The 23068-nt window shown below is 51.2% G+C and overlaps 10 protein-coding genes across 10 annotated transcripts; 6 read left to right on the top strand and 4 right to left on the bottom strand.

The window, feature by feature from the left end:
- Nucleotides 1-516: 516 nt before the first annotated feature.
- Nucleotides 517-1470, bottom strand: P170DRAFT_429405 (NAD(P)-binding protein; the record flags this gene model as incomplete). The annotated part of the gene is made up of 1 exon (XM_024847888.1): nucleotides 517-1470. One exon carries the CDS (start codon nucleotides 1468-1470, stop codon nucleotides 517-519), a length of 954 nt encoding a protein of 317 aa, XP_024701580.1.
- A 1057-nt stretch (nucleotides 1471-2527) lies between these two features.
- On the bottom strand, nucleotides 2528-3957 carry P170DRAFT_415228 (aromatic prenyltransferase; the record flags this gene model as incomplete). Its single annotated transcript, XM_024847053.1, has 3 exons — nucleotides 3259-3957; nucleotides 2731-3207; nucleotides 2528-2672 (listed from the first exon to the last, which is right to left on the bottom strand). The coding sequence occupies exons 1-3, from the start codon at nucleotides 3942-3944 to the stop codon at nucleotides 2528-2530; spliced, it is 1308 nt and encodes a 435-aa protein (XP_024701579.1). The 5' UTR covers nucleotides 3945-3957.
- Nucleotides 3958-4904: 947 nt separating this feature from the next.
- Nucleotides 4905-7769, top strand: P170DRAFT_365047 (acetyl-CoA synthetase-like protein; the record flags this gene model as incomplete). The annotated part of the gene is made up of 1 exon (XM_024844681.1): nucleotides 4905-7769. The coding sequence occupies one exon, from the start codon at nucleotides 4905-4907 to the stop codon at nucleotides 7767-7769; it is 2865 nt and encodes a 954-aa protein (XP_024701578.1).
- Nucleotides 7770-8061: 292 nt separating this feature from the next.
- On the bottom strand, nucleotides 8062-12471 carry P170DRAFT_390852 (putative 5-oxoprolinase). The gene is made up of 8 exons (XM_024845920.1): nucleotides 12422-12471; nucleotides 11750-12374; nucleotides 11446-11692; nucleotides 11298-11396; nucleotides 9799-11234; nucleotides 9563-9748; nucleotides 8304-9507; nucleotides 8062-8239 (listed from the first exon to the last, which is right to left on the bottom strand). Exons 1-8 carry the CDS (start codon nucleotides 12434-12436, stop codon nucleotides 8098-8100), a joined length of 3954 nt encoding a protein of 1317 aa, XP_024701577.1. The 5' UTR covers nucleotides 12437-12471; the 3' UTR covers nucleotides 8062-8097.
- Nucleotides 12472-12967: 496 nt separating this feature from the next.
- Nucleotides 12968-14485, top strand: P170DRAFT_365306 (putative allantoate permease; the record flags this gene model as incomplete). Its single annotated transcript, XM_024844696.1, has 1 exon — nucleotides 12968-14485. The coding sequence occupies one exon, from the start codon at nucleotides 12968-12970 to the stop codon at nucleotides 14483-14485; it is 1518 nt and encodes a 505-aa protein (XP_024701576.1).
- Nucleotides 14486-14925: 440 nt separating this feature from the next.
- On the top strand, nucleotides 14926-16506 carry P170DRAFT_439893 (NAD(P)/FAD-dependent oxidoreductase). The gene has a single exon (XM_024849940.1). The coding sequence runs from the start codon at nucleotides 15165-15167 to the stop codon at nucleotides 16449-16451; it is 1287 nt and encodes a 428-aa protein (XP_024701575.1). The 5' UTR covers nucleotides 14926-15164; the 3' UTR covers nucleotides 16452-16506.
- An 855-nt stretch (nucleotides 16507-17361) lies between these two features.
- P170DRAFT_365471 (fungal specific transcription factor domain-containing protein) lies at nucleotides 17362-19016 on the top strand (the record flags this gene model as incomplete). The annotated part of the gene is made up of 3 exons (XM_024844704.1): nucleotides 17362-18036; nucleotides 18079-18720; nucleotides 18780-19016. The coding sequence occupies 3 exons, from the start codon at nucleotides 17362-17364 to the stop codon at nucleotides 19014-19016; spliced, it is 1554 nt and encodes a 517-aa protein (XP_024701574.1).
- Nucleotides 19017-19261: 245 nt separating this feature from the next.
- P170DRAFT_512806 (uncharacterized protein) lies at nucleotides 19262-19906 on the top strand. The gene is made up of 3 exons (XM_024855026.1): nucleotides 19262-19420; nucleotides 19485-19565; nucleotides 19626-19906. Exons 1-3 carry the CDS (start codon nucleotides 19348-19350, stop codon nucleotides 19853-19855), a joined length of 384 nt encoding a protein of 127 aa, XP_024701573.1. The 5' UTR covers nucleotides 19262-19347; the 3' UTR covers nucleotides 19856-19906.
- A 652-nt stretch (nucleotides 19907-20558) lies between these two features.
- On the top strand, nucleotides 20559-21474 carry P170DRAFT_458355 (class I SAM-dependent methyltransferase; the record flags this gene model as incomplete). Its single annotated transcript, XM_024851792.1, has 1 exon — nucleotides 20559-21474. One exon carries the CDS (start codon nucleotides 20559-20561, stop codon nucleotides 21471-21473), a length of 915 nt encoding a protein of 304 aa, XP_024701572.1.
- Nucleotides 21475-21594: 120 nt separating this feature from the next.
- On the bottom strand, nucleotides 21595-22940 carry P170DRAFT_439891 (NAD(P)-binding protein). The gene has a single exon (XM_024849939.1). The coding sequence runs from the start codon at nucleotides 22708-22710 to the stop codon at nucleotides 21766-21768; it is 945 nt and encodes a 314-aa protein (XP_024701571.1). The 5' UTR covers nucleotides 22711-22940; the 3' UTR covers nucleotides 21595-21765.
- Nucleotides 22941-23068: the final 128 nt, after the last annotated feature.

The following is a 23068-nucleotide window of genomic DNA, read 5'->3' as shown; positions in this document are numbered from 1 at the left end:
TTCTCGTATTCTCATCCAGAATGGTCCGCGTGTAATTTCCTAGGGGAACAATAGTAATAGGCAGAAATAATGGTACTATGTGACGTAGATGGCATGACCGAGTATCGGCGATTTTGGCTCAGGTATGACGTTCTCGATCAAATCAATTATGCCGCGGCGAGAGAGCGACACAAGATCGTCTCGCATCAAATTTAGCGTGAGACATGGCTTTCATAGGTATACGGACACAGAATCAAAAGTTGCTTTTGATTGCGTGACACGAAAGAAGTTCGTCAATGCGGCTACTCCGGAGGATAAGCCAGCAAATGGAAATATTCTCAATTGAAGATCCCCGAACCTAGTGAACTTGCAAGAGAAGAAAGTGATCAAGCTGTTTGGGCCAATGACAGGATGCATGATGAAGTAACCACCTGCGCTATAGCTAACTAGTACTGAAATCTGTCCCGAGAGTTTGGGTTGCCTAGTAAGAGTACATCGCCAAGTGGCTGTACTACGAATCAACAAATGAAAGACAAATCAGTCCTTGGCAGTCGGGATCACGACCAGCCTCTTAGAAGCGTTTGCCGAGTCCCAAACCGACTGGATATTGCTCAGGGAGACGGTTTCCAACTCGAACGGGGAGGGCATCTGCATCATGGCGCGTACCATGTCTGGCATCTCATCTTTGAGGTCCTGGAGGCGAACGCTACCCAATCCGGAGCCCATAATGCAGATAGGCTTGGTATTGATCAGGTATGGGGGCAGCACCTGCAGCATGTGGGTGTCTTCGCTTGCGAGACCTCCAACCTGAATGTACTGCAGGTTTTCCCCTGGTTCCACCTCGGCATTCTGCAGTATGCCTGCCGCAGCGGATCCGCCGACATAGTCAAGGATAATGTGAATTGGACCCGCGCTCGGGGGTAGGACGAAGGGCTCGCGTAGAATAACACGCTCGTCAAGACCGTCGACGGTTTCCAGTGTTTCCTCGCGCCGGGACAGCCCAACAATCCGAGCAGCTCCGAGGGATCGGGCCACGAGGGCGGCGGTCCGCCCGCTGGCACTTGTAGCACCGAGGATAAGCACTGTTCGACCTGTACAGCCGCCAATGGCACGGCGACGCAGCGCCATCCAGCTGCTAGACATGGGATTGGCCAGGGCTGCAACGCTGACGGGATCTGCCCCCGGAGCCAGTTTCACGAGATGGTGGCGCTCGACATTGGCACGCTCGGCAAGCAGGGGCGCTGCAAGTGGATGAATAAAGTAGACGTCACCGGTGGTATCGTCGCGGCCGACTCCGTCAATACTCGGGTCGAAGGGCAAGGGGGAGTCGAACACACTGGGGTGTTTCCCCGTTGCGCGAATCTGTACCACGCGCGGAATGCCGACAGTAAGCACAGTGAGCTGCATCTGCGTAGGCGAGGGAGGTGGAAGGTCTGGGACTGTCTGACATGTCGGAGCTGTGCCCCAACTAGTCACTTGTGCAACTTTCATGGCGAAGCTGACAGAACGATGGAATGATCGTTTCTGGCGTCTCAGAATGCTACAAGATGGCGCGAGTGGTGGTGAGATCAGTGAAGCCCGCGGGCGATGAATATACTGAGAGAAACAAGAGGTTAAGTGCAAGTGTCTCATTTAAGGTGATCTCAGACCTTATTGAACTTGGTTTGCGACACCTTGAGGGTACCGCAGGTCGGATGGAAGAATCAGTTCCCGGAAACCTGAGTAGTTTGCATCAGGGGACAACTGTCCAGAGATGAATGCAACAGAAAGAAATAAAATCCCACACGCAGGGATAGACACAGAGAAATTGCAAAGCTGAACTATTGAGCAAATAAGAGCAGGGATATCCGCTTAAGGCCTTGACTGGCTGTCGAGGCTGAACAAGGAACAGGGCAGCCCGCCTGATGGGTGATAGAAAGCCTCTAGGACGAGAATGCAAGACAGGGGTGCATTCCTAAACCCGAGCCATGCTGTGTCGCTCATACCTCTGATTCGCATCTCACCCTCATTCGACGTTTTATATGCAGCTCGGGCCTCCAGGCTTTTCTAACCCGCCGAAGCAATCCAGGGCTTGTTTGCTTCATTTGAGCGTAATACTGATTTTGATCCCTGTTTCACCGAAAGTCCTCGGGCTCACGTCCAAATAGGAAGCATGTCGTGGCATCTAATGAAACTTGCATGCGGCTTCACGGCCTCTTAGAAAGGCATACCATGAACTCAGTACCGCAGGGAAGCAACAAAATGCTTTCTTGTACAACCAAAAGCCCGTGTCACTTGCACAACATGACAGCCGGTACAACGTAATCTAGCGGCCAGTTTGTGTCAACTCTGGCAAGCCCTGTTGAGACTAGCTTTATGACATGATTGACACTCACAGCTCATCAAACCATACGAGGTACAGTGTCTCGGTGCTGAGAAAAAGCAAGATTGTGTTCAATTCTGACCAGAAAGCCCACTTCGGCCAGACCATAATGTTTCTCGCGCGTCTCCATCATCCTGCTGTGTCACATTCCACAAGATTCAAATACGCGAAGACACTATCTCCGTCCTAATTCAAACGAATGCCAAAATATCCCGCCAGCTTCGTGTCTACCTGGCGAATGGGGCGGGCGAAGTACGAGGTCGTGTACGCCCCCTTTGTCTTGGAGTACGCGAATGAGACATACGTCTGTCCATAGTCCGTCTCGGATCCGCTGCATCGCTGTTAGTATCGGCGTAGAAGAGCGATTGCGCGAGATTCAGGCCACCTACAAGATCGTTTGCATTGTCTTGCGGTACCGACCGGTAAGACCCCATTCATTACCCAGCTTTTGCAGCATCAGCTCCACATTTCTCTCGACCTCTTGGGTGGTCTCGGCATATTGGAACACGGGCACATAAATCTTCGTGTCAGGGAAAGTATGCCCAGGAGCGATCTCAATTGTAAATTGCAATCCGCTGTACCCAGTGGACCCGATACGATCGGGCTTGGACCATTCTTCATCCATTGGCACGTCATCGGGTTCATTCCGCAAGATTGACCAAATTGACCGAAGCAATTCAATGCGTGCGCGCGAAGTTTCGTCGTCCAAACGCCCGCCTAGGGTCATAACATCCCGTGCCACGGAAAAGGAATTGCTTCGTGTATGCAAGTAGCATTTCACACGGGTTTCGGGATAGAGGGTTGGATCCAGGCAATCAATGCCTAGAAGCATTAGTACTGCATCATTCGGAGTCGTTGACAGGTAGCTATGTATAAAGGATTAGTCTGATGGATGGATACTACAGCATTGAACGTACTCTTCGAGAAGTTCAACCCCCGCGGACAAGCTATCGCCCATTGGTTCCAAGTTTCTCAGGGCCTGGAGAAGAATGTCCGTTGATGAGCGCCCGGTAGCCACTGATTTGCGGACGCCGTGAATATAACATTTCATTACGCGCTGACTTCCATCGAAATCAACTCCCACAGACAGCGGGGGTGCGGCGATATCGGCAGGCATCTGGGTCACGACAGTCTGCGTCTCCTCCGGCGACAGGAAGAGGGTTGTAAAAAGATTCTCCAGCCATTGCGTGCTGCTCCCTGTCTTGGAAGCAATATGGAGCGCAACTTTCCGGGCGGCATGTTCCGCAAAAGGATCGGATCCCGTTCGTTGCGCTGGTCCTACGATGTCAAAGTCGAAGCGCGCCTTCGCTTTTCCGGACGCGGCCATATTGAGACTAGGATCGAAAGGTGATCCTACGAGAGATGCTGGTGGCGTATACGGCCCATGCGGCTCGGTAGGCAAGGGCCCTAAGTTAGGAGCAACAAGTTTGTCCATGAATTGAAGGTGAGATTCTTGCTCAGCTGAAGTGTATGATCCGGTCGCGTGGAACAAGGGAACCATGACGGACCGAATGTATTCTCTCCAGTATTGGACGGCCAGGGATTTCCCTGCCTCTTGGGATTCGACTTCCGGAGGTGGAATAGTCGTCTGCATGATGGGCATAGATCGGATTGTGTCAATGGCATTCAGATGGTGATTCTCAAATGCTGACTGCTACTCATCAAGACTTATGTAGTAAGATGATCCGCTGCGTAGACCATTGAATGATCATCGAGGGCTCTCACAAATGACGTGCACGGCGACAAATCATTCGTAGGAGCCCTGGCATCAGCACGGTCTCGTATTCAACCCAGACAAATACTTGGTCACAGTCAGAGTGCAGCGAGCAGTTCCGAGACTGGGTTCATCGCTGTTCCCGAAATTTCAATCAAGCGGTGTGTGAGGATACATTTGAAGATGATGACTCGGGATGCTGTACCACAGCTAGATGAAGGGATGGTATAGACAAACGAGGTTGCTTCGCAATGTAGCACTCGTTTATCTACGCCTTTCTCTTACCGTTGTCCCACTTTCCCTTCAGCCTCGTTTGACTGCTGTGGGCTGAATTAAAACCAGTCTAACGTGTCCAATGAATGAGACCTGAAGAAGAGATTCTGTCTCCACCACTTCACTTGTTGATAGCTGTAAAAGGTCTCAGCTCAGCAGTCCGGCTCGTATCGACCCAATACACCCCAGCCCAACAGATCGCGGTGTATCTCAGGCCTTCACAGCCCACCGACTTCTCATCGCACGACAGGGTTGCCAGCTCTGCTGTATCACGTCAAACGAGCCATGAGATTTATTTCTATTGCCGAACTTCCACTGCCTGAGGCCCATTACACATGAAGGCGAATCAAAAAGAGGCTGCAGGCATCAGGGTGTTAGCATACCTCGTATGCCGATGAAACTTGTTTCAGCCTATCCCATTGGCAAATAAATCTGTAGTTCAATTGTCGAGGTTGAGAGGGAGACTGTGTCACGGTTAAAAAAGGGAGATGGTGTCTCCTAGAATTGTCTGATGTGTCGCCGCCATTCACCAGATGATCATACTGAGAACTCACAAACCCCTTCATCTTCGTTACCATGTCTCCATCAAATGTAAACGGCGAGATTTCCTCCGTCAAAAGGCCTTACGACACTATCATCGATGCGTTACGCTATGAAGCAAGACACAACACGGAAGGCATTGTGGCATACCCCCCCAACGACATCAGCGAGCCATCGGCGGCGCAACGTCTTTCGTACAAAGATTTGCTGCACCAAGCCGAAGATAATGCCAGTCGGTTATACCAGCGCGGTATCTCCACATCGGGGGCCATAGTTCTGCTGCACTTTGAGACCAACCTTGACAGCATCATCTGGTACTGGTCTGTTCTCTTGACGGGAGGCATTCCGGTTATTACTGGACCGGGAATGTTCAGTCCGAACGCGGGAGACAGAAAGAAACACCTCACTCATCTCTATTACACACTGGATGCACCAAACTGTCTGACGCGGAAAGCTCTGGAGGCTCCATTTGCAGAACAAACTGGAGACACGCGTATCCAGTGCTTCGCCATAGAGGACTTGGTCGACATTCCGGTCACTGCCTCTCTTCCCGAATTCCAGCCATGTCCCTCTGATTCTCTGGCTGTGATGCTCACTTCAGGCAGCAGTGGCCAAGCCAAAGCAGTGCCGCTCACACATCACCAACTTCTAGCTGCGTTCAAGGGAAAGACAGCAGCTGCTAAGTTGCAGTATCCCCGAAATCCATTTCTATCCTGGGTGCACATGGATCATGTTGCAAACTTGGTTCATTGTCACCTATTCGCCATCGTGTCTGGAATATCGCAAATTCAGGTTTCCGCAGCCGATGTGCTAGTGGATCCGGTACAGTGGCTGAATCTCCTTAGTCGGCATCGCGTGTCGCGCACATTTGCACCCAACTTTCTCTTCGCCAAGCTTCGACGCCAGCTAGCTGCTGGAAAGACCGAAGGATTGGATGCGGACCTCAATCTCGAGGCACTGTACCTAGACACGGGAGGCGAGGCAAATGTCACCGAAGTCTGTGCTGCACTTGAGGAGCTTCTAAAGCCTTACCGAATCCCCAAAGATGTTTTCAAACCATCCTTCGGCATGACAGAGACATGTGCCGGCTGTATCTTCAACAGTCACTGTCCCAGCAATGATCGTGCGGGACATTACGAATTTGCGTCTCTGGGTGAACCAATGCCTGGAGTTCAAATGCGCGTGATCCGTCTCGATGGCTCGGGAGAGGAAGCCGAGCCAGGCGAGCGAGGAAGCTTGGAGGTGACGGGAGAAGTTATATTCAAAGGGTATCACAATAACGAGACGGCCACAGCCGAGGCTTTCACCTCCGATGGCTGGTTCCGAACCGGCGATCTGGCATACCTTGATGCGCAAGGTCATTTGCATCTTGATGGTCGCACGAAAGAGATGATCAACATCAACGGCGTCAAATACCTACCCCATGAACTAGACGCGGCGCTCGAACAGGCAGAGATCCCAGGCACAACGCCTAGCTATTTTTGTTGTTTCGGCACTCGCGACGCCTCCATGGATACCGAGGTTGTTGCAGTTTTGTACCTCCCGTCCTTTGACGAAGCAGATGATAAGGCACGATTCGAGACACAAAGCAGCATCATTCGGGTGGCCAGTCTGCACACTCACTCACGTCCAAAGGTCGTACCTCTGTGTCTTCAGGACATGCCCAAAAGTACATTGGGCAAGTTGTCGCGCACAAAGCTGCAGGCAGCTCTTGAATGTGGGCAATTCACCGAGCAGCAGACACGCAACGATGCAGCAATCAAGCGTTATCGACAGCAGACACGGGGTCAGGTTGAGACGACAGAAGAGGCTGCCATGCTTGACATCGTCCGAGACCAGCTCGAGGTGTGTACAGACGATGACTTTGGCGTGTGTGACTCTCTGCTCGCGACTGGTGCAACTTCAATGGACCTCGTCGCCATTATGCAGCGCATAAATCGAAAGCTCCAGCTTTCTCCAGCCTTGCGTCTCACTGACGTGCTCAATCACCCTACCGTCAGGGGTCTAGCAAATCGTATCGCTGTCACTACAGGACAGGTGTCGCACGAGTATGATCCTGTGGTGACTCTTCAGCCGTTCGGTCACAAGACGCCGCTGTGGCTCGTTCATCCAGGTGTCGGAGAAGTGCTGGTCTTCGTCACGCTAGCTCACCATTTCACTGATCGCCCTGTATACGCGTTCCGAGCCAAAGGCTTCAACGCCGTGGAAGGAGAGACACCTTTCAATTCCCTGGATGAAGTGTTTGAGACTTATCGCTCGGCTATCAAGAAGCGTCAGCCGCACGGACCCTATGCTATTGCAGGGTACTCGTTTGGTGGCATGGTAGCTTTTGAAATCACGAAATTGATGGAGCGGGACGGAGATGAAGTACGCTATTGTGGCAGTTGGAACTTGCCACCGCATATTAAATTCCGGATGCGCGAGCTCTTGTGGGATGAGTGCGTTATTCACCTCTTCTACTTTGTCGGGCTAATGGACGAGGCCACGGCCTATACACATAAACCTACACTCTGCGCTTTTGAGCGCGAGAATAGGCGGCTAGACGCTATCCGGTATCTCCGGAAGCACTCTGACGCAGCCCGCTGGGATGAGCTGGGCTTATCGGAGGAGTACTATCTGCTATGGGTTGGTCTGGCCTCAAACATGCAGGGCATGGCCATTGATTATGATCCGCAGGGTAGCGTGAAGTGTATGGATGTGTTTGTCGCCGACCCCTTAAGCCATGTTGCAAAGGATCGCAAGGACTGGGTCGAGAGTCGATTGGCGGCGTGGAAGGACTTTGTGCGACAGGATGTTCGGTTTCACGATGTGCAAGGGGCACATTATACTATGCTGAACCCGGAATACGTGGCTAGCTTTGCCGACACGTTGAGGGCCGCTCTGAAGGAACGGGGACTGTAATGAATGTGGCCTGATATTTCTTTCCTTGTGATCCTGGTTTGCTTGTTAGTCTATTGCCCATGATCCGAAAAGCCCTCTGCGGTGGTACCTTTGCTTTCAGCATTACCTTCTGAGATCCGACTTGAGTAACATGTCATTAATCCGAGTCTTCGGTCAATCCGTCCACCTGATAACGAGGAATCAAGACACTGTGCCCTCGGGAATCCTTGGTCTTTTCATGATAAACAGCGTTTAGAAAGCCTAGTAGAGTTTGCATTTTAGATAGTATTGCGTAATCTGTGGCTCCCTATGGGTTCACTCGATCGAAAATTTCCTGGTCCCCCGGCACCTATTGGGCAGCTTCGGCAGTCTCCGTGAACGCGTTCACACTGCCGCATGGAATGAACGCTCTGTGCAAGGAGTTTCCAGCTCCGAGGGTTTCTTTCAAAATATCGTTTGTTTCATCGGATCCCCACGCTCCACCTCCCGGCCTATCGCGTACCATTAGCATTTGAACTGGCGACAACTGAGCTCAGGTTCAGGGTGACAACTCACGTGTGCATAATAAGTCTTTCTCCTGGTTGCACATTTAGCTCCATCTTTCCTCCAATATTGATCGTCCTCTCGGAACCATCGTGCTCTTTCTTAATGTAGAGATTCAGGCCCGCCTGTCCCGATTCTCCGCCTGCCATTCCATAAGGCCGGTAGCCCCGGCGCTCACTCAGAACCGATACTGAAAGAGGGACGCGGAATTCGAGCTCTCGAATAGAACCATCGCCGCCACGGAACCGTCCCCGACCACCGGAGCCCCTTCGAATGGAGAATTGCCGGAGAATGACTGGGTAGCGCAGTTCGTATACTTCCGGGTCTGTAATACGTGTGTTTGTCATATGGCAATGGACTGCAGAAGTTCCGTGCCAACTTGGACCTGCTCCTGACCCTCCGCAGATCGTCTCTCCCACTCCGAAGCCTGGAACCTCGTTGCCATCACGGTCACGACCTCCCATGCCGAAAGAAACAATGTTGCAGCACCCCTGTGAGGCCGCACAAGCATTGAAAGCTCCGAGAACGACATCTGTAATTCGCTGCGATGTAATGGGGTTACCAGCACAGACAGCCGCAGTCCCCGAGGGGTTCAATAATGTACCGGATGGAATGATTACACGGCAAGGTGCCAGACAGCCTTGGTTCAACGGGATATCCACGTTTATGAGACACCGTAAGGAGTAGATTATTGCAGAGTGCGCAATCGCCTTCGGGGCATTCAGACAATTGAACGTCTCATGTCCGGTTCCAGTAAAATCGAAGTCGGCCGAGCCAGTTTCGGGGTCAATGCGAATCTCCAGGCAGACCTTAGTCCCATCATCCATAAAGTCAGAGAACCTAAGACTCTGGCCCTGACTTCGCTTTCCCACCTCCTTTAGGTATTGTCGAACGGCAACTTCAGCATTGTCTTTGATGGCGTTCATATAGAAATGGACCAAACCCAAGGAGCTATCCTCTACCAGACCTTTAAGCAGATGGGCTCCTTTCTGGTTCGCGGCAATTGCTGCTTTCAGGTCGGAGACGTTGTCATTCCATGTGCGCGTTCCGCTACATTCAGGGAATGAGCCGGGGCCATCGTAAAGGAATTTGCGGACTGTTTTCTCGTCGAATTGATTTTCTGAAACGATCTTGAATCCCATCGTCATCGCACCTTCTTCGTAAAGCATGCGACTATTGGAAGGCATGGATCCGGGCTGGATCCCACCAATCTCAGCTGTACACACACTTAGTCTTTTCAAATGAAATCCTATGCCAAGATTCTAACTTACCATGATGACCGCGAGAGGCGACGTAGAATATAATGGATTCGCCATTATTATCCCAAACCGGGGTGATGATAGTGATATCGGGCAAATGAGTCCCACCGGCCAAGGGATGATTAGTGCAAATATGATCGCCCGGTCGAAGCTTACAAGCGTAATTTTCATGTTGATAGCGAACCGCGTACTCCATGCCTAGGCCTCGTTAGCTTTTGTGTATCGTTTAAAGCGACAAGCTCACTCACTGCCAAGGTGTACAGGCACGTTCGGTGCATTAGCTACAAGCTTGCCATCAGGCGAGAAGACAGCACAGGAAAAGTCCAGTCTTTCCTTTATGTTGGTTGAAACCGACGTCTTCTGAAACATGCGACTCATCTGGTCGGCTACGGACATGAATCGATATCCGAAGACAGACAGACGAATAGGATCCACAACAAGTGAACACTCATCAATTTCCTCTCTTCTCTTTGTCGAAATCTCTAAAATGACATGGCGGGACAAAATTGTTGCTGTAGCTGAGGGCTCAACAACGATGGTCTGGGTTTGGTCGATAATCATGGCTGGCCCTTGAATTCGGGTCCCTCGATGCAAGCTGTCCAGGAAATAAACAGGCGCATCGACCAGTCCGACCCCCCTGAAATAGACCCGGGTAGAATCGTCCAGACATTGGGGGGCGATAGGTTTGGTTTTCAATGATTTCAACTCATCCTGGGGGCACTCTGGAGGGACAGAGAGGGACTTGCCCACTCCACGGACACGCACGTCTTCAACCACTATGGGTCTCCCGGGGAAAGTAAAGGAGAATTCGCGTTGATGTTCGCGGACGAACGCGGCTATGAAGTCCCCATCGTCTGGATCAAGGATCATCAGGAGATTATCGGTACCTTTATACCGCAAGTTCAGATAAACCCCGTACTGAATCTGGCCTTCGGGGATGTCATCCGCAAGTAATTCTTTTCGAACCTTTTCCTTCAGTATAAATATGCGCTTTCGGATATCATTGAGAGTATCTGCATCCAAGAAGCCAGACGCAGGCTCTTGCGCTTCGTGGACCACATCCGCCAGAGCCATGCCGTAGGCGGACAAAATCGAAGAGTACCGGTGAATAATCACTGTCTGTATATTAAGTGACGAGGCGATGGCACAAGCATGCTGTCCACCAGCCCCGCCAAAGCAGGCCAAATTGTGCGCAGACGTCTCATATCCTCTTGCTTCCGTAAGCGCTCTAATGGGCTTCGCCATGGATTCATTCGCTACTTCGATGAAGCCCAAGGCGATCTCTTCGGCAGATTTGGATAGCCCCGTCTCCGTGTTAATCTGCTTCGCCAGCTGTCGAAATTGTTCCCGGGTTGTCTCGACATCCAACGGCTCGTTTTCTTTAGGTCCAAATATCTTCGGAAAATATTCCGGCAGCAAGCGCCCGAGAAATAAGTTGGCATCGGTAACGGTAAGTGGGCCTCCTTTTCGGTAGCATGCAGGCCCGGGATGAGCACCTGCGGATTCGGGGCCAACTGCAAACAAGCCATGCCGCCAGAAGAGAATACTTCCACCTCCAGCAGCCACGGTATTGATGTCGAGCTGCGGAGCCATCACGGTAACGCCGGCCGTCGTATTTTCGAATGTGTGCTCGAACTTTCCATCGTAGCGCGACACGTCCGTGCTGGTTCCTCCCATGTCGAACCTATCGCCCCTGGTGAGTCTAGTCCTTGGAGACAAATGGAAAGAAATCGAATTCATAGCTTACCCAATAATGGGAGTTCTCTCTGCTTCATCAAATGATGTCCGAGCATGTCCGACGACACCCCCAGCAGGTCCAGACAAAATGGCTCGCAAGCCGGAGAATCTGTTTCTGTCACTATGCCATTTCAGCCCTCTGAGATGAGCGGTCGTACTTTTCGGAATTAACCAGTCCCCCGTCACTCTGCATAAACTCGCAACGTGTGTCGCTCGAACGCAAGCCATCTTTGAATCCCGACCGAAAGCCCTCGATGTACCGCTTAATTACCGGCGTAAGATAGGCGTCCGCTGTGGCTGAAGCTCCGCGTGATGTCATTTTAATCATAGGCAGTAGCTGACTAGATAGGGAAATGTGCGAGAAGCCTATATCTGTCGCTATCCTTTCGATCTCGAGTTCATGCTCTTGCCGAAATCGTCAGTCAGCGGCTCACCCACATCTAAACTAGCAACGAACCATACCTTGGAAGGTGTAAGAGTGAACTAGCACCACCGCAATTGATCTAAATCCCCGATCGTACAATGATTGGAGATCGTGACGAATCGACTCCTTGTCGAGTCCTGTAAGGATGCGTAGCGTCTCGCCGCTCACACCCTTGATTAAATCAGGATCGCGTTCCAGGGAGGTCAGCAACTGCTCGCGATTTGGAGTCGGATTTTGTTGATAGTCTTCAATTGTCACGCGCTCATTAACCTCAACTACCTCGTCATATAATACGTCTGGTCGTCGAATGTTGAGATCGAATAGTTTTGGCCTCGACTGTGTGCCAATTTCAAGCGCGTCTTTGAACCCCTTCGTTACTAGCAATGCGACCCTCTCCCCTTTTCGCTCAAGCAGCGCATTGGTTGCCACAGTCGTGCCCATACGAATGCTCAGGGTATCCAGTGTGGTGGTGTCGAGCTTTTCGTTGCGCGGGAAGCTCTTTCCAGTCGCCTTTTCGAGAATGCGACGAATGCCTTCGATTGGCGCGTCATCGTAGTTTGAGGGATCCTGTGACAACAGCTTGACAACAACATCATCTTCGCGACCGTCAACGATTCCCAGGCAATCTGTGAAGGTCCCGCCTCGATCTATGGTAACGGTGTCAGCGGTATGCTCCAACTCCAGCAGCCCTAACTCACCGATCGCAATCTTGATCTTAAGCCCATCAACCTTGGTATCGACAACGTGCGGCGACATGATTGATTCTATTCGGCCATCCAGTTAATCAAGCCTCCACGGGCACCAGTGATGTACCAGGGTATAAATACCTCCCAAATGGGCGTATTTCGGGGGCAAGATAAATCCTCGGCTGATCGGCACAACCAGGGTGTGCGCCAGGCAGGTCGGAGCGAGATGATAAAGAAAGAGGGGACACAAGACGCGGAGATGAGTCCGACATCGCCGCCTTATCACGCTTGGCTGTCAACCATCATCAGCAGAATGAAGCCAGGGTCCACGTCGCCGTTATCTCGCCACGGCAGTCCCATGCTTGAATTAATCCCGGCCAGCATAAGCCATCGAAGTTGCGTATCGCCCCTTTTTTGAACGCTGGTAGTGATAGCAATGTCGATGATATATGGGGTTGCCTGCAGAAAATTCGCCCTCGCCAACTTGCATTCCAGTTGCATTCCATCGCAGCCGTTTAGCGTCCTTTTGCCATGAACGCGACAGACAAGCCTACCGAGGGCTCCAGCTCAATGCCGTCGGATAATGAGATACATTCTGCTGGCGAGGTCACCCACGAATTTACCACCCACGGCCCCGGCAAAGATGTCGACATCGCCGTCAAATTCCTCATCGACCTGGATCCTGCAGTCCGGGCGCGACCGATTGCTCCCGATGAAGCTCGTCGTGTACTTTGGAAGATTGACCTCATTTTGATACCTTTAATCACCGTGACCGTGATACTCGCGGCGGTGGACAAGGTGATCATCTCGAACGCGGCCATCTACGGCATGTCAGCCGACACAAATCTTGTTGGGGATCAGTATTCCTGGGTGGGCTCCATCTTCTACTTTGGCTATCTTGCAGCCGAATGGCCGGCTGCATTCTTGATTCAACGTTTGCCTGTTGCCAAATTTTACGCAGCGTGTATCCTTGGGTGGGCCGTCATCTTGCTATGCACTGCAGCGACCCAGAACTTTGCCGGCCTTGCAGTCACTAGATTCATTATGGGCATGCTGGAAGCCGTGGTGTTCCCAATATCCAGCATTGTGACCGTCATGTGGTGGAAGACTCAAGAACAACCCATTCGGGTGGCATTCTGGTTCAACCAGCTGTCCTCGGTCTTCGCAGGAATCGTTAGCTATGGCATCGGGCATGCTCACGCCTCCTTGCGCCCGTGGCGCCTCCTCTTTCTTGTCCTAGGGGGCTTCTCGGTCCTGTGGGCCATTGTTATCTTCGTCTTCTTGCCTGACTCGCCAATCAAATGCTGGTATCTGTCCGACCGTGAAAAGCTCATCTGCCTAGAGCGAGTTAAAGATAACAACACCGGCATGGAGGATAAGAGATTCAAGTGGCACCAGGTTAAGGAATGCCTTACTGATCCCAAGACGTGGCTTCTCGCCATCTTCTCCTGTGCGCAGAATATTCCGAACGGCGGGCTTGTCACCTTTTCTGCCATCATCGTCTCAGGCTTAGGCTATTCTACCTTGATCACCACAATACTGGGAATACCGACAGGGGTTCTAGCAACCATTTGGCAGCTAATGCTCTCCTTTATCGCATCGCACATGAGGAACTCACGATGTGTGATTATCGCCCTGTCCAATGTAGTTCCCATGGTCTGCGCCATTCTGATGTGGAAATTACCCCAGTCGAATCAGCACGGTCTTCTCGCAGCGTACTACGTCTTTTACACGTACTGGGCTCCGTACGTGTTGTCAACATCACTCCCGATGGCCAACACAAGCGGTCACACGAAGAAATTAACAATGAACGCAATTTTCTTTCTGGCGTACTGCGTTGGGAATATCATTGGTCCGCAGACATTCCAGTCGTCTGATGCACCTAGCTATGCTCATGGATACTCGGGTCTGTTAGGGTGTATCGTCGCAGCCATGGTTTCTATCTCTGCGTATGGCGCTCTTTGTTATTGGGAAAATAAGAAGCGCGATGCAGAGCAAGCAGCGATCGCGACCGCATCTGTGGTAGAGTTCCAGGCATTCTCGGACCAGACCGATAAAGAGAAGCGGGATTTCCGATACACTTATTGAGATTGGCGACGTAAGGCTGTTACGTTCACCTCGGATTTTCCCAGTCTACATTTTTTTTTTTTTTTGTCGTATAGTGTCAATGCCTGTAGCTCTAACAGCCAACTCCGAATACAATCGAGAACATTTCTCTAATTTGGACCTTTTCTTTCCCCTGGTATTATCGTCATCTCATGTTGTCTTAATCAGCCATACAGGATGTTCTCGGTATTCGATACAACCTGTCAATGTGTTCCACTTTCAGATGCCCAGGGGTGTACGGCAACTGAGTCTACACACTCTAGCTCAGGGCCGTATTGCTCGCCGTTTCATTAGTCAATGCGGTGGCGTTCTTGAGTGCGCGCAGCAGGTCGGAGCGACGCCGAGGCCACTAGCGGAGCTCCCCACTTCTTAGGGTGCCAGTGATTGACAGCAGATAGAGTCCAACAATCCAGCACATCATGGCAGGCCAGAGCGAAACAGCGAGGCATTTCGACACTGACTGCTATCCGATGTCGGATGATAATGCCACAGATCCTATGTTGTGATGCATAGTTGCGCTATATGAGGAATCAGGACACGCAGGTAACACTGCAGTTGCAAGTTCCACATAAGCATAAAAGAGGGGTTCCTTCTCCTCTACTGCTAAGCACATCGTCCAAACCAACAGAGTGCAACCTTGCGATCCCATAATGCTTTCGCTATGAATCTCGATACCAAGATTCTCATTGTCGGGGGAGGTGCGTTCGGCACGTCAACAGCATACAATCTCGCACAGCGAGGGTACCGATCAGTCCGCGTACTCGATCGGTATGCAGCCCCATCACTCGACGCGGCGTCGACAGATATCAGCAAAATCATCCGCAGCGACTACAATGAGCCTCTCTATGCGGCCATGGGCCTAGAATCTATCGCTGCCTGGCGGACTTGGGACATGTTCAAAGACCTGTACGCCGTCCCGGGTTGGATTTTGAGCGCTGCCAACCTTTCCATTCCATTTGTCGAAGGCTCCATCGAAACAAGCACTCGACTTGGAGTCCAGGGACTGGAGCGTGTGGCACCTGACCAGATCCGTGCAAAGTTCCCGCAAATCACTGGGGAGCTTGATGGATGGGAAGTCAATGTGTGGAATCCGACAGCGGGATGGGCCAAGTCAGGGGAGGCGCTGCGTCGGATGGCACTGGCGGCACAAGCAAATGGTGTTCAATATATCTCCGGAGACCGTGGGTATGTGCGGAAACTGGTTTTTTCCACGGAGGGATGCCGCGGGGTCGTCACCCAGGATGGCACCACCTATGAAGCCGATGTGGTCATCGTCGCCGCTGGAGCATGGACTCCCAGTCTTGTTGATGTCGGTGGTCAACTGACGGCCAAAGGGCATGCCGTAGCGCATATTCAGCTCACTCCAGACGAGACGCGTCACTACCGCTCACTACCCATCCTGGACAACCTGGAGTTGGGGTACTTCCTGCCAGTACAGGAGGACGGCATATTCAAGCTCGCGCACAGCCAGTTCATTACCAACACAGAGACCGATCCTGTCTCTGGAATCACCACGTCAATCCCCCATACATTTGTGGAAAATCCACGAGATGACTTACCTCCGGAGATCGAGCGCACCATGCGGCGGAATCTGCGACGCGTTTTCCCTGAACTAGCCGATCGGCCATTCTGCTTCACGCGACTTTGCTGGGACGCCGATACTGCCGATCGCCATTTTCTGGTGACGCCCCATCCCGATCTGCAGGGACTCTTCCTAGCGACAGGGGGGTCCGCCCACGGATTTAAGTTTCTCCCGGTCCTCGGGCGGTACATTGCCGACGCGTTGGAGGGAACATTGGATCAAGAAATCCTCCATCAGTGGCGTTGGAGGCCGGGTATCACTGTGAGCGCAGATAATTTAGCTCACCTTGATCCTGAGATTGAATTGAATAGTCTGCGTGGTTGGCGTTGTCGAAGGGAGGAGGATGGAGGGTTGTCGAAATTATGAACGTAGATAGCAGTATATATTTCAGGAAGGAACCTGCAAGCCAGCTAGTAAGAAGAATACAGACATCATCTCCTTCAACTCAAAAAAGCCAATCCTGGAATATTATGGTATCATAAGACATCCGATTCTCATATTTCTCCTGAAAAGATGGAAGAACTTCAAATTGATGAGTGAGAACGGATCGGGAGCCCGAAAGAACAATGTTTCCAAATCGGGCAGCTGCGAGGCAAACAAAACCCAGTAGACAAACAGAGCAAATTAAACAAACCAAACAAATGCTTCCCCGCATCAACAAACAACGCTAGACTGCATGTGGCTAGTCTAGTCTTATCTTTATGCCTGATAGATAAGGCGCTGGTAGCATCCTCTGTTGCTGGGGGAGGCCTTTCCTCTTTTACCGTCCATTGATCCTTCCAAAACTCGTTAATCCATGGTGAAGCCATCCAAGGATCGATGGCGGCGACCACGCGCAAAAGAACAGGTTGTTGGACCTGTCGGTCACGAAAAGTGAAGTGTGACGGTATGTGGGCTTTTGGCTTTTACTTTGTTTACTGTATCCATGTGCTGAATTTTCCTACCTTGCCTAGAAACACGACCAATTTGCCATCGTTGTAACCGCATGAATGCTAGCTGTGATTATGGCCTTCGTCTGACTTGGCATGAAGAATCAATTTCGAGAGGCGTCTGCCATGGTCGATCGGGGATTCGGTCCACACCAGGCAGCGACAGAAACAGTGCATCGAAACATCGAAAAGGGCAGAAGCCAAGGGCTGCAATCTCATCGAAAGCATCGTCGAGCCAGTCATCAAATTGGGAGAAGCTGCACCGGAGATACTCGGGTGAACGAAGGATGTTTTTGAATACTACCGTGCGGGACATGGAAGTGTTCTTTAAATTTGAACGGTCGGCGATGGAGGATCGTAGGGAAGATAGTCGTGAAGGCGCGTCGTCGCTTCGACCCAAATATAGTACCGACAAAGGGGATTGTGTAAACAGCAAGATTCAAACGACACTCTCCCCATCGTTCAGATCGTCATTGGTTGGCTTTCAGACGTCGGATGGCGATGGATTCTTGCTCTCGTATTACGAGGCTGTCATATGCAGCTCATCAACGCTGCTGGACAATGCACATTACAACCCATATCGTCACATTATTTTGCCGATGACTATGTCCTCCGAGAGTATGTATCACGCAACGATGGCTATATCCGCGCAGACTTTGGGTCTCTCCCGGCCTGGTTATCGCGTGGCAGCCCTCGAGCATGGGCAAAAAGCAACCCGTTTCCTGATCCGATCGCTCCAAAGAGAATCGCACTCACGTATCGATGTTGACGAGGTTTTGGGATTATCGTTACTTCTATGCTGGTATGAAATCACGGACGGCAGCCGACCTTCATGGTTGACACACCTACATGGCATCCGGGCCATTATCGATCGATATTGTCAACCCTCACGACTTGGCACTCGCAGGACAAGTCTGCGCCTGTTCTTGAACCGATACTTTGCTTTTCATTTAGTCCTCGCGCGGACTGCCTTTCATGTCGACGATGACTTGTTTAACAACCCAATTTTGACATCCCCTGAAGTGAGCGACGATCAAGCCATGAGATTTCATGAAGCATCAAAGCATGGTGGTGATAGTTCGACGGAATGGTTGTCTGCGGTCACCATAGAGCCATTGTCCAAATCCTCAAACATCCTTTCCATCCACATGCCATTGGATGAACTACATGAGATCGATCCATATATGGGATTTAGTAATTCACTACTTCTATTGATCAATGAAGTAGCTGAGCTGGCGAGAGAAAGCGGTGGAAAACACATCGACTTGAATCCAGAGGCTTTTCAGGCCAAAGTCTTTCGTTTGAAGAGGTCTCTTGAAAATCTGCAGCAACAGCCTCCAAGCCACCTAGATACTTACCTTACGATGGCCCCAGTCAAAAAAGAAGCATCGAGTATCGTTGCGGAGTGTACGATCATTGCTGAAGCAAACCGATTGGGAGCTCTTCTTTTCCTGCACGAGATTTGCTCTCACCCAAACGCCGATGAACACTGTGTGGCGAAATTCCCTCGCCTTTCAGAAGACGATAAGTATCGTTATGTCCAAGACATATTAGGGATATTACACAAGAACCTCGACTGCATGATTCGCACAGCGGCACTTCCACTGTGGCCACTTTTTCTAGCGGGCTGCTGTTGCAAAACCGACGAGGACAGGATCACCGTCATGGATATTTTCCAGCAGTCAGAACAGCCGAAACGCTTTGGGGTAAATTTCGCCCACCACTAAATTGTCCGTGTATTCGACGCACTGACTGATGTTTATAGAATATCCAACCCGCCAGGGAAGTGGTGGAAATGGTGTGGCGCCAACACGATCTGAGCGTCCAAGATGATCGCAAAAGACGCCGAACGATTGCGACTGCGGGGGGACTTAGCGGCACTAACAAGGACCCTGAAAAAAGTGCAAGGCTTGCTCCTCGATCGAGTACTCAATGCTCTGAGCGATTTGTATGGGAGCAAGCCATGCAAAAGCTCGGCGGGTGGAAGCTTAGCCTGACGTGACCGGCAACCAACACTTGAGCAATCGGGATTATCACCAAGGTGGCCGACTGACTGGCCACTGAATGTCTTCGCCACCCAACATTGTGCTAAATTTTGTGGTTGCCTCGTGGGGGCCATTTTGGTCGCGCTGGTACTCGGCGAGGCTAAGCTCACTAGCCTGGCCTAGTGTCGCATTTGTCTCACACTGGGCAATTACCTCAGTCCCAAGAGAATGGAAACTTCCAGGGATTCTTTTTAACAGATCTGTCGCCTACCATCACGGACTGTACCTGTGAGCACCCCGGAATAGAACCGTGATCTCATATATCAACATCCTGTGTGGTTTCAAGGCATGTCTACTATGGACGTAGCGCAAAGCCCTGAATGCGACTGTCGCGTGTTCGGCAGCAACAAATTGCAAGCTGGTGGGCGATCTTGTTGCCTAATTCGTATCATTTGTCCAAAAAACTAACTTACCTCCCTTTGTAGTCGTCCTATATGGATCTTTCGCATTCTGGTGCGCCTTCGTGACGCGACCCTTCCGACCAGGACCGTCATGGTTATCCAGGAGTATGATAACCCGCTCAATGTATTGCAATCGCCACAAAAAAACTAACGTCCAAATCACAGGCACATGGCTCATCCTGGCGTCCCTTGACACATTCATTATGGTTACCTGGGACTCCGGAGATTCCAGGACTACCACGCAGATTGTCGGAGTTGGCATTCTTCTTGGGGTTACCTGCCTCGTCACATTCCTGATAGAAATGATTAATGAAGGAGATAGGCGGAGCGCCGACAACGCCGAGAAGAAAAAGAAGCTCGATCTCGAGCAGCAGAATAACACAACGAAGAATTGAGTTCGGATGGACAGGCTTGGGGATTTGGCGGGAGATTGCGTCAGAAGCGGCAGGGCTGCCATAGAGGCTGCCAAGAATTCGCTGGCGCCTTTGATGCTTAGAATGCAATAAATATCAATTATATCCGACTGATTCGAAATTTTGCCGTAAGTATATGTATACAGGTCTGGCTAAAAGTGCGGATGTCTTTCTGACGTGGCGCTGCTACATTGATTCCAGCTACCACTTCTCCCCAACGAGCAGGAGATCAATTGAGAAGATTAGATTCCTAGAATGAACTTTCGTATTCAGCAGAAATAAATCGAATTGGCTGGAAAATAGCCCATCAGAAGTTTCTCTCTTTCCTTCTTTCTTTGTTTCTTTCTGTTATTTTGTCCATCTGTCGATTTATTCATCTATTCTTTTCAGATCTAAATGCGACCTTCGAAGGCAGGCAGGCAGCTCACCCCATGTTTGATCTTGGCAGTCTATCTGGAGAAGAGCCACGACAGCATAAAAGACACAACAAACTTGAAAGCAGCATTCTTTGAAAGGAAGGTGACATGGATGGCGTACCTAACACAAGCACAATCACCAAGAGTCCCACGGTAAACAAAACAAGCCATCGACCCAACAAACAAGATCCGCGTATAAAACGAAGCCTCAGATCCCAGAAAAGACCGATACCAGTCTCCGAACATCCACAATCGCACCAAATACCAAAATGAACGAACCAATCGCAGACCCGCCCTGCACATCCAGCTCGATCTTCCCATCAACCGACGGCCTCGGCTACACGCTCCAAAACAACCACCGCGCAGCCGCCCGCCTGAACCTACAGCAGTACTTATGGCACGAGACACTAGGATACCACATTCATCCGGGGGTGCAAATCCCGGCCTTCAGTCCCGTAATCGCCGACGTGGCGACCGGAACCGGACTCTGGATGATCCAGGTCGCGCGGGAGGTGCCCTCGGCGCAGGTGGACGGGCTAGACATTGATATGACGCAAGCGCCGCACCCAGCATGGCTACCCGGCGCGATTGGCCTTCGATACTGGGATATTTTCAGCCCCGTGCCGCCCGATCTACGGGAGAAATATGACCTGGTGCATGTGAGACTGCTCGTGTTGGTTTTGTCGGGCGTTGATCCGGTGCCGGCGATTAGGAATCTCCTGGCGCTGCTGAAACCAGGGGGTTATTTACAGTGGGATGAGCTGGACTGTGTGCATATGAAGTTGAAGAAAGCCGACGAATCCCTGGTGGCTCCGGCGTTGGAGGAGATCCAGTCCATGCTGTATGCGACGGGTCGACATAACTGGGCATTGGAGCTGCCGCGGACATTGACGGATTGCGGATTCGAAGATGCGTGGATCGATTATTATGATGAGGCCCCGGAGCTAGTGCGCGCTTTTAATGATCAGCATTTGATGACGATAGAGGAGTTCGCGGGCAAGTTGGCGCAGTTGGGCCAGGTAGAAACAGCCCGAGAGGTCTACGATCTGGTGAAAACGGGCTATGAGGAGAGCGTGCAGGGTGTCGCCCTCTCTGTTCCTCGGGTTGTGGTTGTGGCACGGAAGCCGATGATATCATCCGATCAAGGGGTTCGCTCGAACAGACGGCCGTTGGAGTCATTGTGAGGGTCACGGTTAGTATTGCGACGGTCCATTTACTATGATAGGAGAGCCAGCTTACGGACTCTAGACAAAGAAAACCTTTCATATCAATATAAAATTTATTTCGTGTCATTTAAGCATTGACGGTTCTTGAATGGAGTAGACTGCATCCAAACCCATACGCATGAAATTAGACAAAAATACAGGAGCTAAAGACACAACGAAATCGAAGATTTGCGCACTAGAACAGGAATCGATGCACAAAACAGAAACACGGACAGCAAAAATCAGAAGCGACAGATAAATCAAGGCCGGCCTAGGATGATGGCCATCCTGGTGCGCCATGCGCCTCTAACGTCTTCTCCGTCCAATCCCACAACTTTCTGGCCAGTTCAGAGTCCCGCGAGAGCGGACTGTCTTGTCCCGTCTTTCCGATAGGCTCGTAGTATGCCCCGTTTTCCACGTCCTTGCTGAAGCTGCACCATAGCTGCGTCTTGGCTCCCTCTTCGTTCGAAACTCCAGTCAGAGGTACAACCACCGCGAAGAGAAGTTTCACAAGGAAATTCGTGTTTTTCGCACCACCCCAGACATTAGACCTGACGGTGCCTGGATGCAGGGACGAGGAGGTGATTTGAGGATACCGGCGAGCGAGCTCGCGGCCAAAGAGGATTTTGGCAAGCATCGCCTGGGCATATAGGCCGGGTCCACTGTGAGACTCCATAGGAGTTTTGAGCTGGTCGAAGTGGATTCCCTCTTTGCTGGAAAAGGTCTTGTGCCCTACGGAGGACATCCACACAGTTCTTACGTCGGCATCGGGGAGTCGGGCTGTGGTTAAGAGGATTGGCATCAGGAGCTGCGTGAGCAGGGCATGGCCCAGGTAGTTTGTGCCGAATTGAAGCTCGAAGCCATCCTTGGTGACGTCGTGCGGAAGCATGGCAATCCCTCCATTGAGCTGGAGGATATCAAGGCGATCGACCTCTCTGTTGACCCGCGCCGCCGCCGCCTTCACAGACTCGAACGACGCGAGATCGAGATCCAGAATGGAGATATCGGTTTTCGAGGCTTCGGATGAAGTGGATCTAATGCGCTCCAGGGCACCCTCCGCTTTTGAGCGACTGCGAGCGGCGAGATAGATCTTTGCTGGACGGTGCGTGGCTAACGCAGCCACAGTTGCTTCTCCCAGCCCGGAGTTGGCTCCTGTCACCAGGCAGACTTTTCCGCTAAGGTCAGGAATATCGGTCAAAGGATTGAAAGACAGCATTTTGTTATAAGATGAATGTAAACAAACAGAGCCTGGGAAATGTTTGCTTGGTCTGTTCACAATTGTGTGATACTGTCATGTTTTCGGGTCTCTGGAACCTTTAAATAATTGACTGTGGACCATGTTGGATCGCCATCTATCGGAGTTAACGCTCGAGAACGGAGGGGGGAATGCAGTGGACTTTCAAGTAAAGGGACTTGGTGCTTGAAATCCGGACTTAAGAGAGTCATATGGCAATGAGCAGCAGCAGAAGAGAAAGAAAATGCCATCGTAGTTTACGCGTGGATGATGAACGCCATTCCCACAACGGCTAGTCTCACTACGCTATACCCAGAATGGCAAACAATCGAGTCTTGGC

The sequence above is a fragment of the Aspergillus steynii genome, assembly GCF_002849105.1.
Source record: "Aspergillus steynii IBT 23096 chromosome Unknown P170scaffold_7, whole genome shotgun sequence".
Classification (NCBI taxonomy): Eukaryota; Fungi; Ascomycota; class Eurotiomycetes; order Eurotiales; family Aspergillaceae; genus Aspergillus; species Aspergillus steynii.
Note: the sequence above shows the minus strand (reverse complement) of the source record. Positions and strands in the feature narration are given on the sequence as shown.

Coding starts and splice junctions, on each gene's coding strand:
- P170DRAFT_390852 (XM_024845920.1), bottom strand. Junction 11,397..11,445: donor GGACTGGTTAATTCCGAAAA/GTACGACCGCTC, acceptor TGACAGAAACAG/ATTCTCCGGCTTGCGAGCCA. Junction 8,240..8,303: donor GAAAGACTTATTATGCACAC/GTGAGTTGTCAC, acceptor GGTACGCGATAG/GCCGGGAGGTGGAGCGTGGG.
- P170DRAFT_512806 (XM_024855026.1), top strand. CDS start 19,348: ATGTCTACTATGGACGTAGCGCAAAGCCCTGAATGCGACTGTCGCGTG. Junction 19,421..19,484: donor CAGCAACAAATTGCAAGCTG/GTGGGCGATCTT, acceptor CTCCCTTTGTAG/TCGTCCTATATGGATCTTTC. Junction 19,566..19,625: donor ACCGTCATGGTTATCCAGGA/GTATGATAACCC, acceptor TCCAAATCACAG/GCACATGGCTCATCCTGGCG.
- P170DRAFT_439891 (XM_024849939.1), bottom strand. CDS start 22,710: ATGCTGTCTTTCAATCCTTTGACCGATATTCCTGACCTTAGCGGAAAA.
- P170DRAFT_439893 (XM_024849940.1), top strand. CDS start 15,165: ATGAATCTCGATACCAAGATTCTCATTGTCGGGGGAGGTGCGTTCGGC.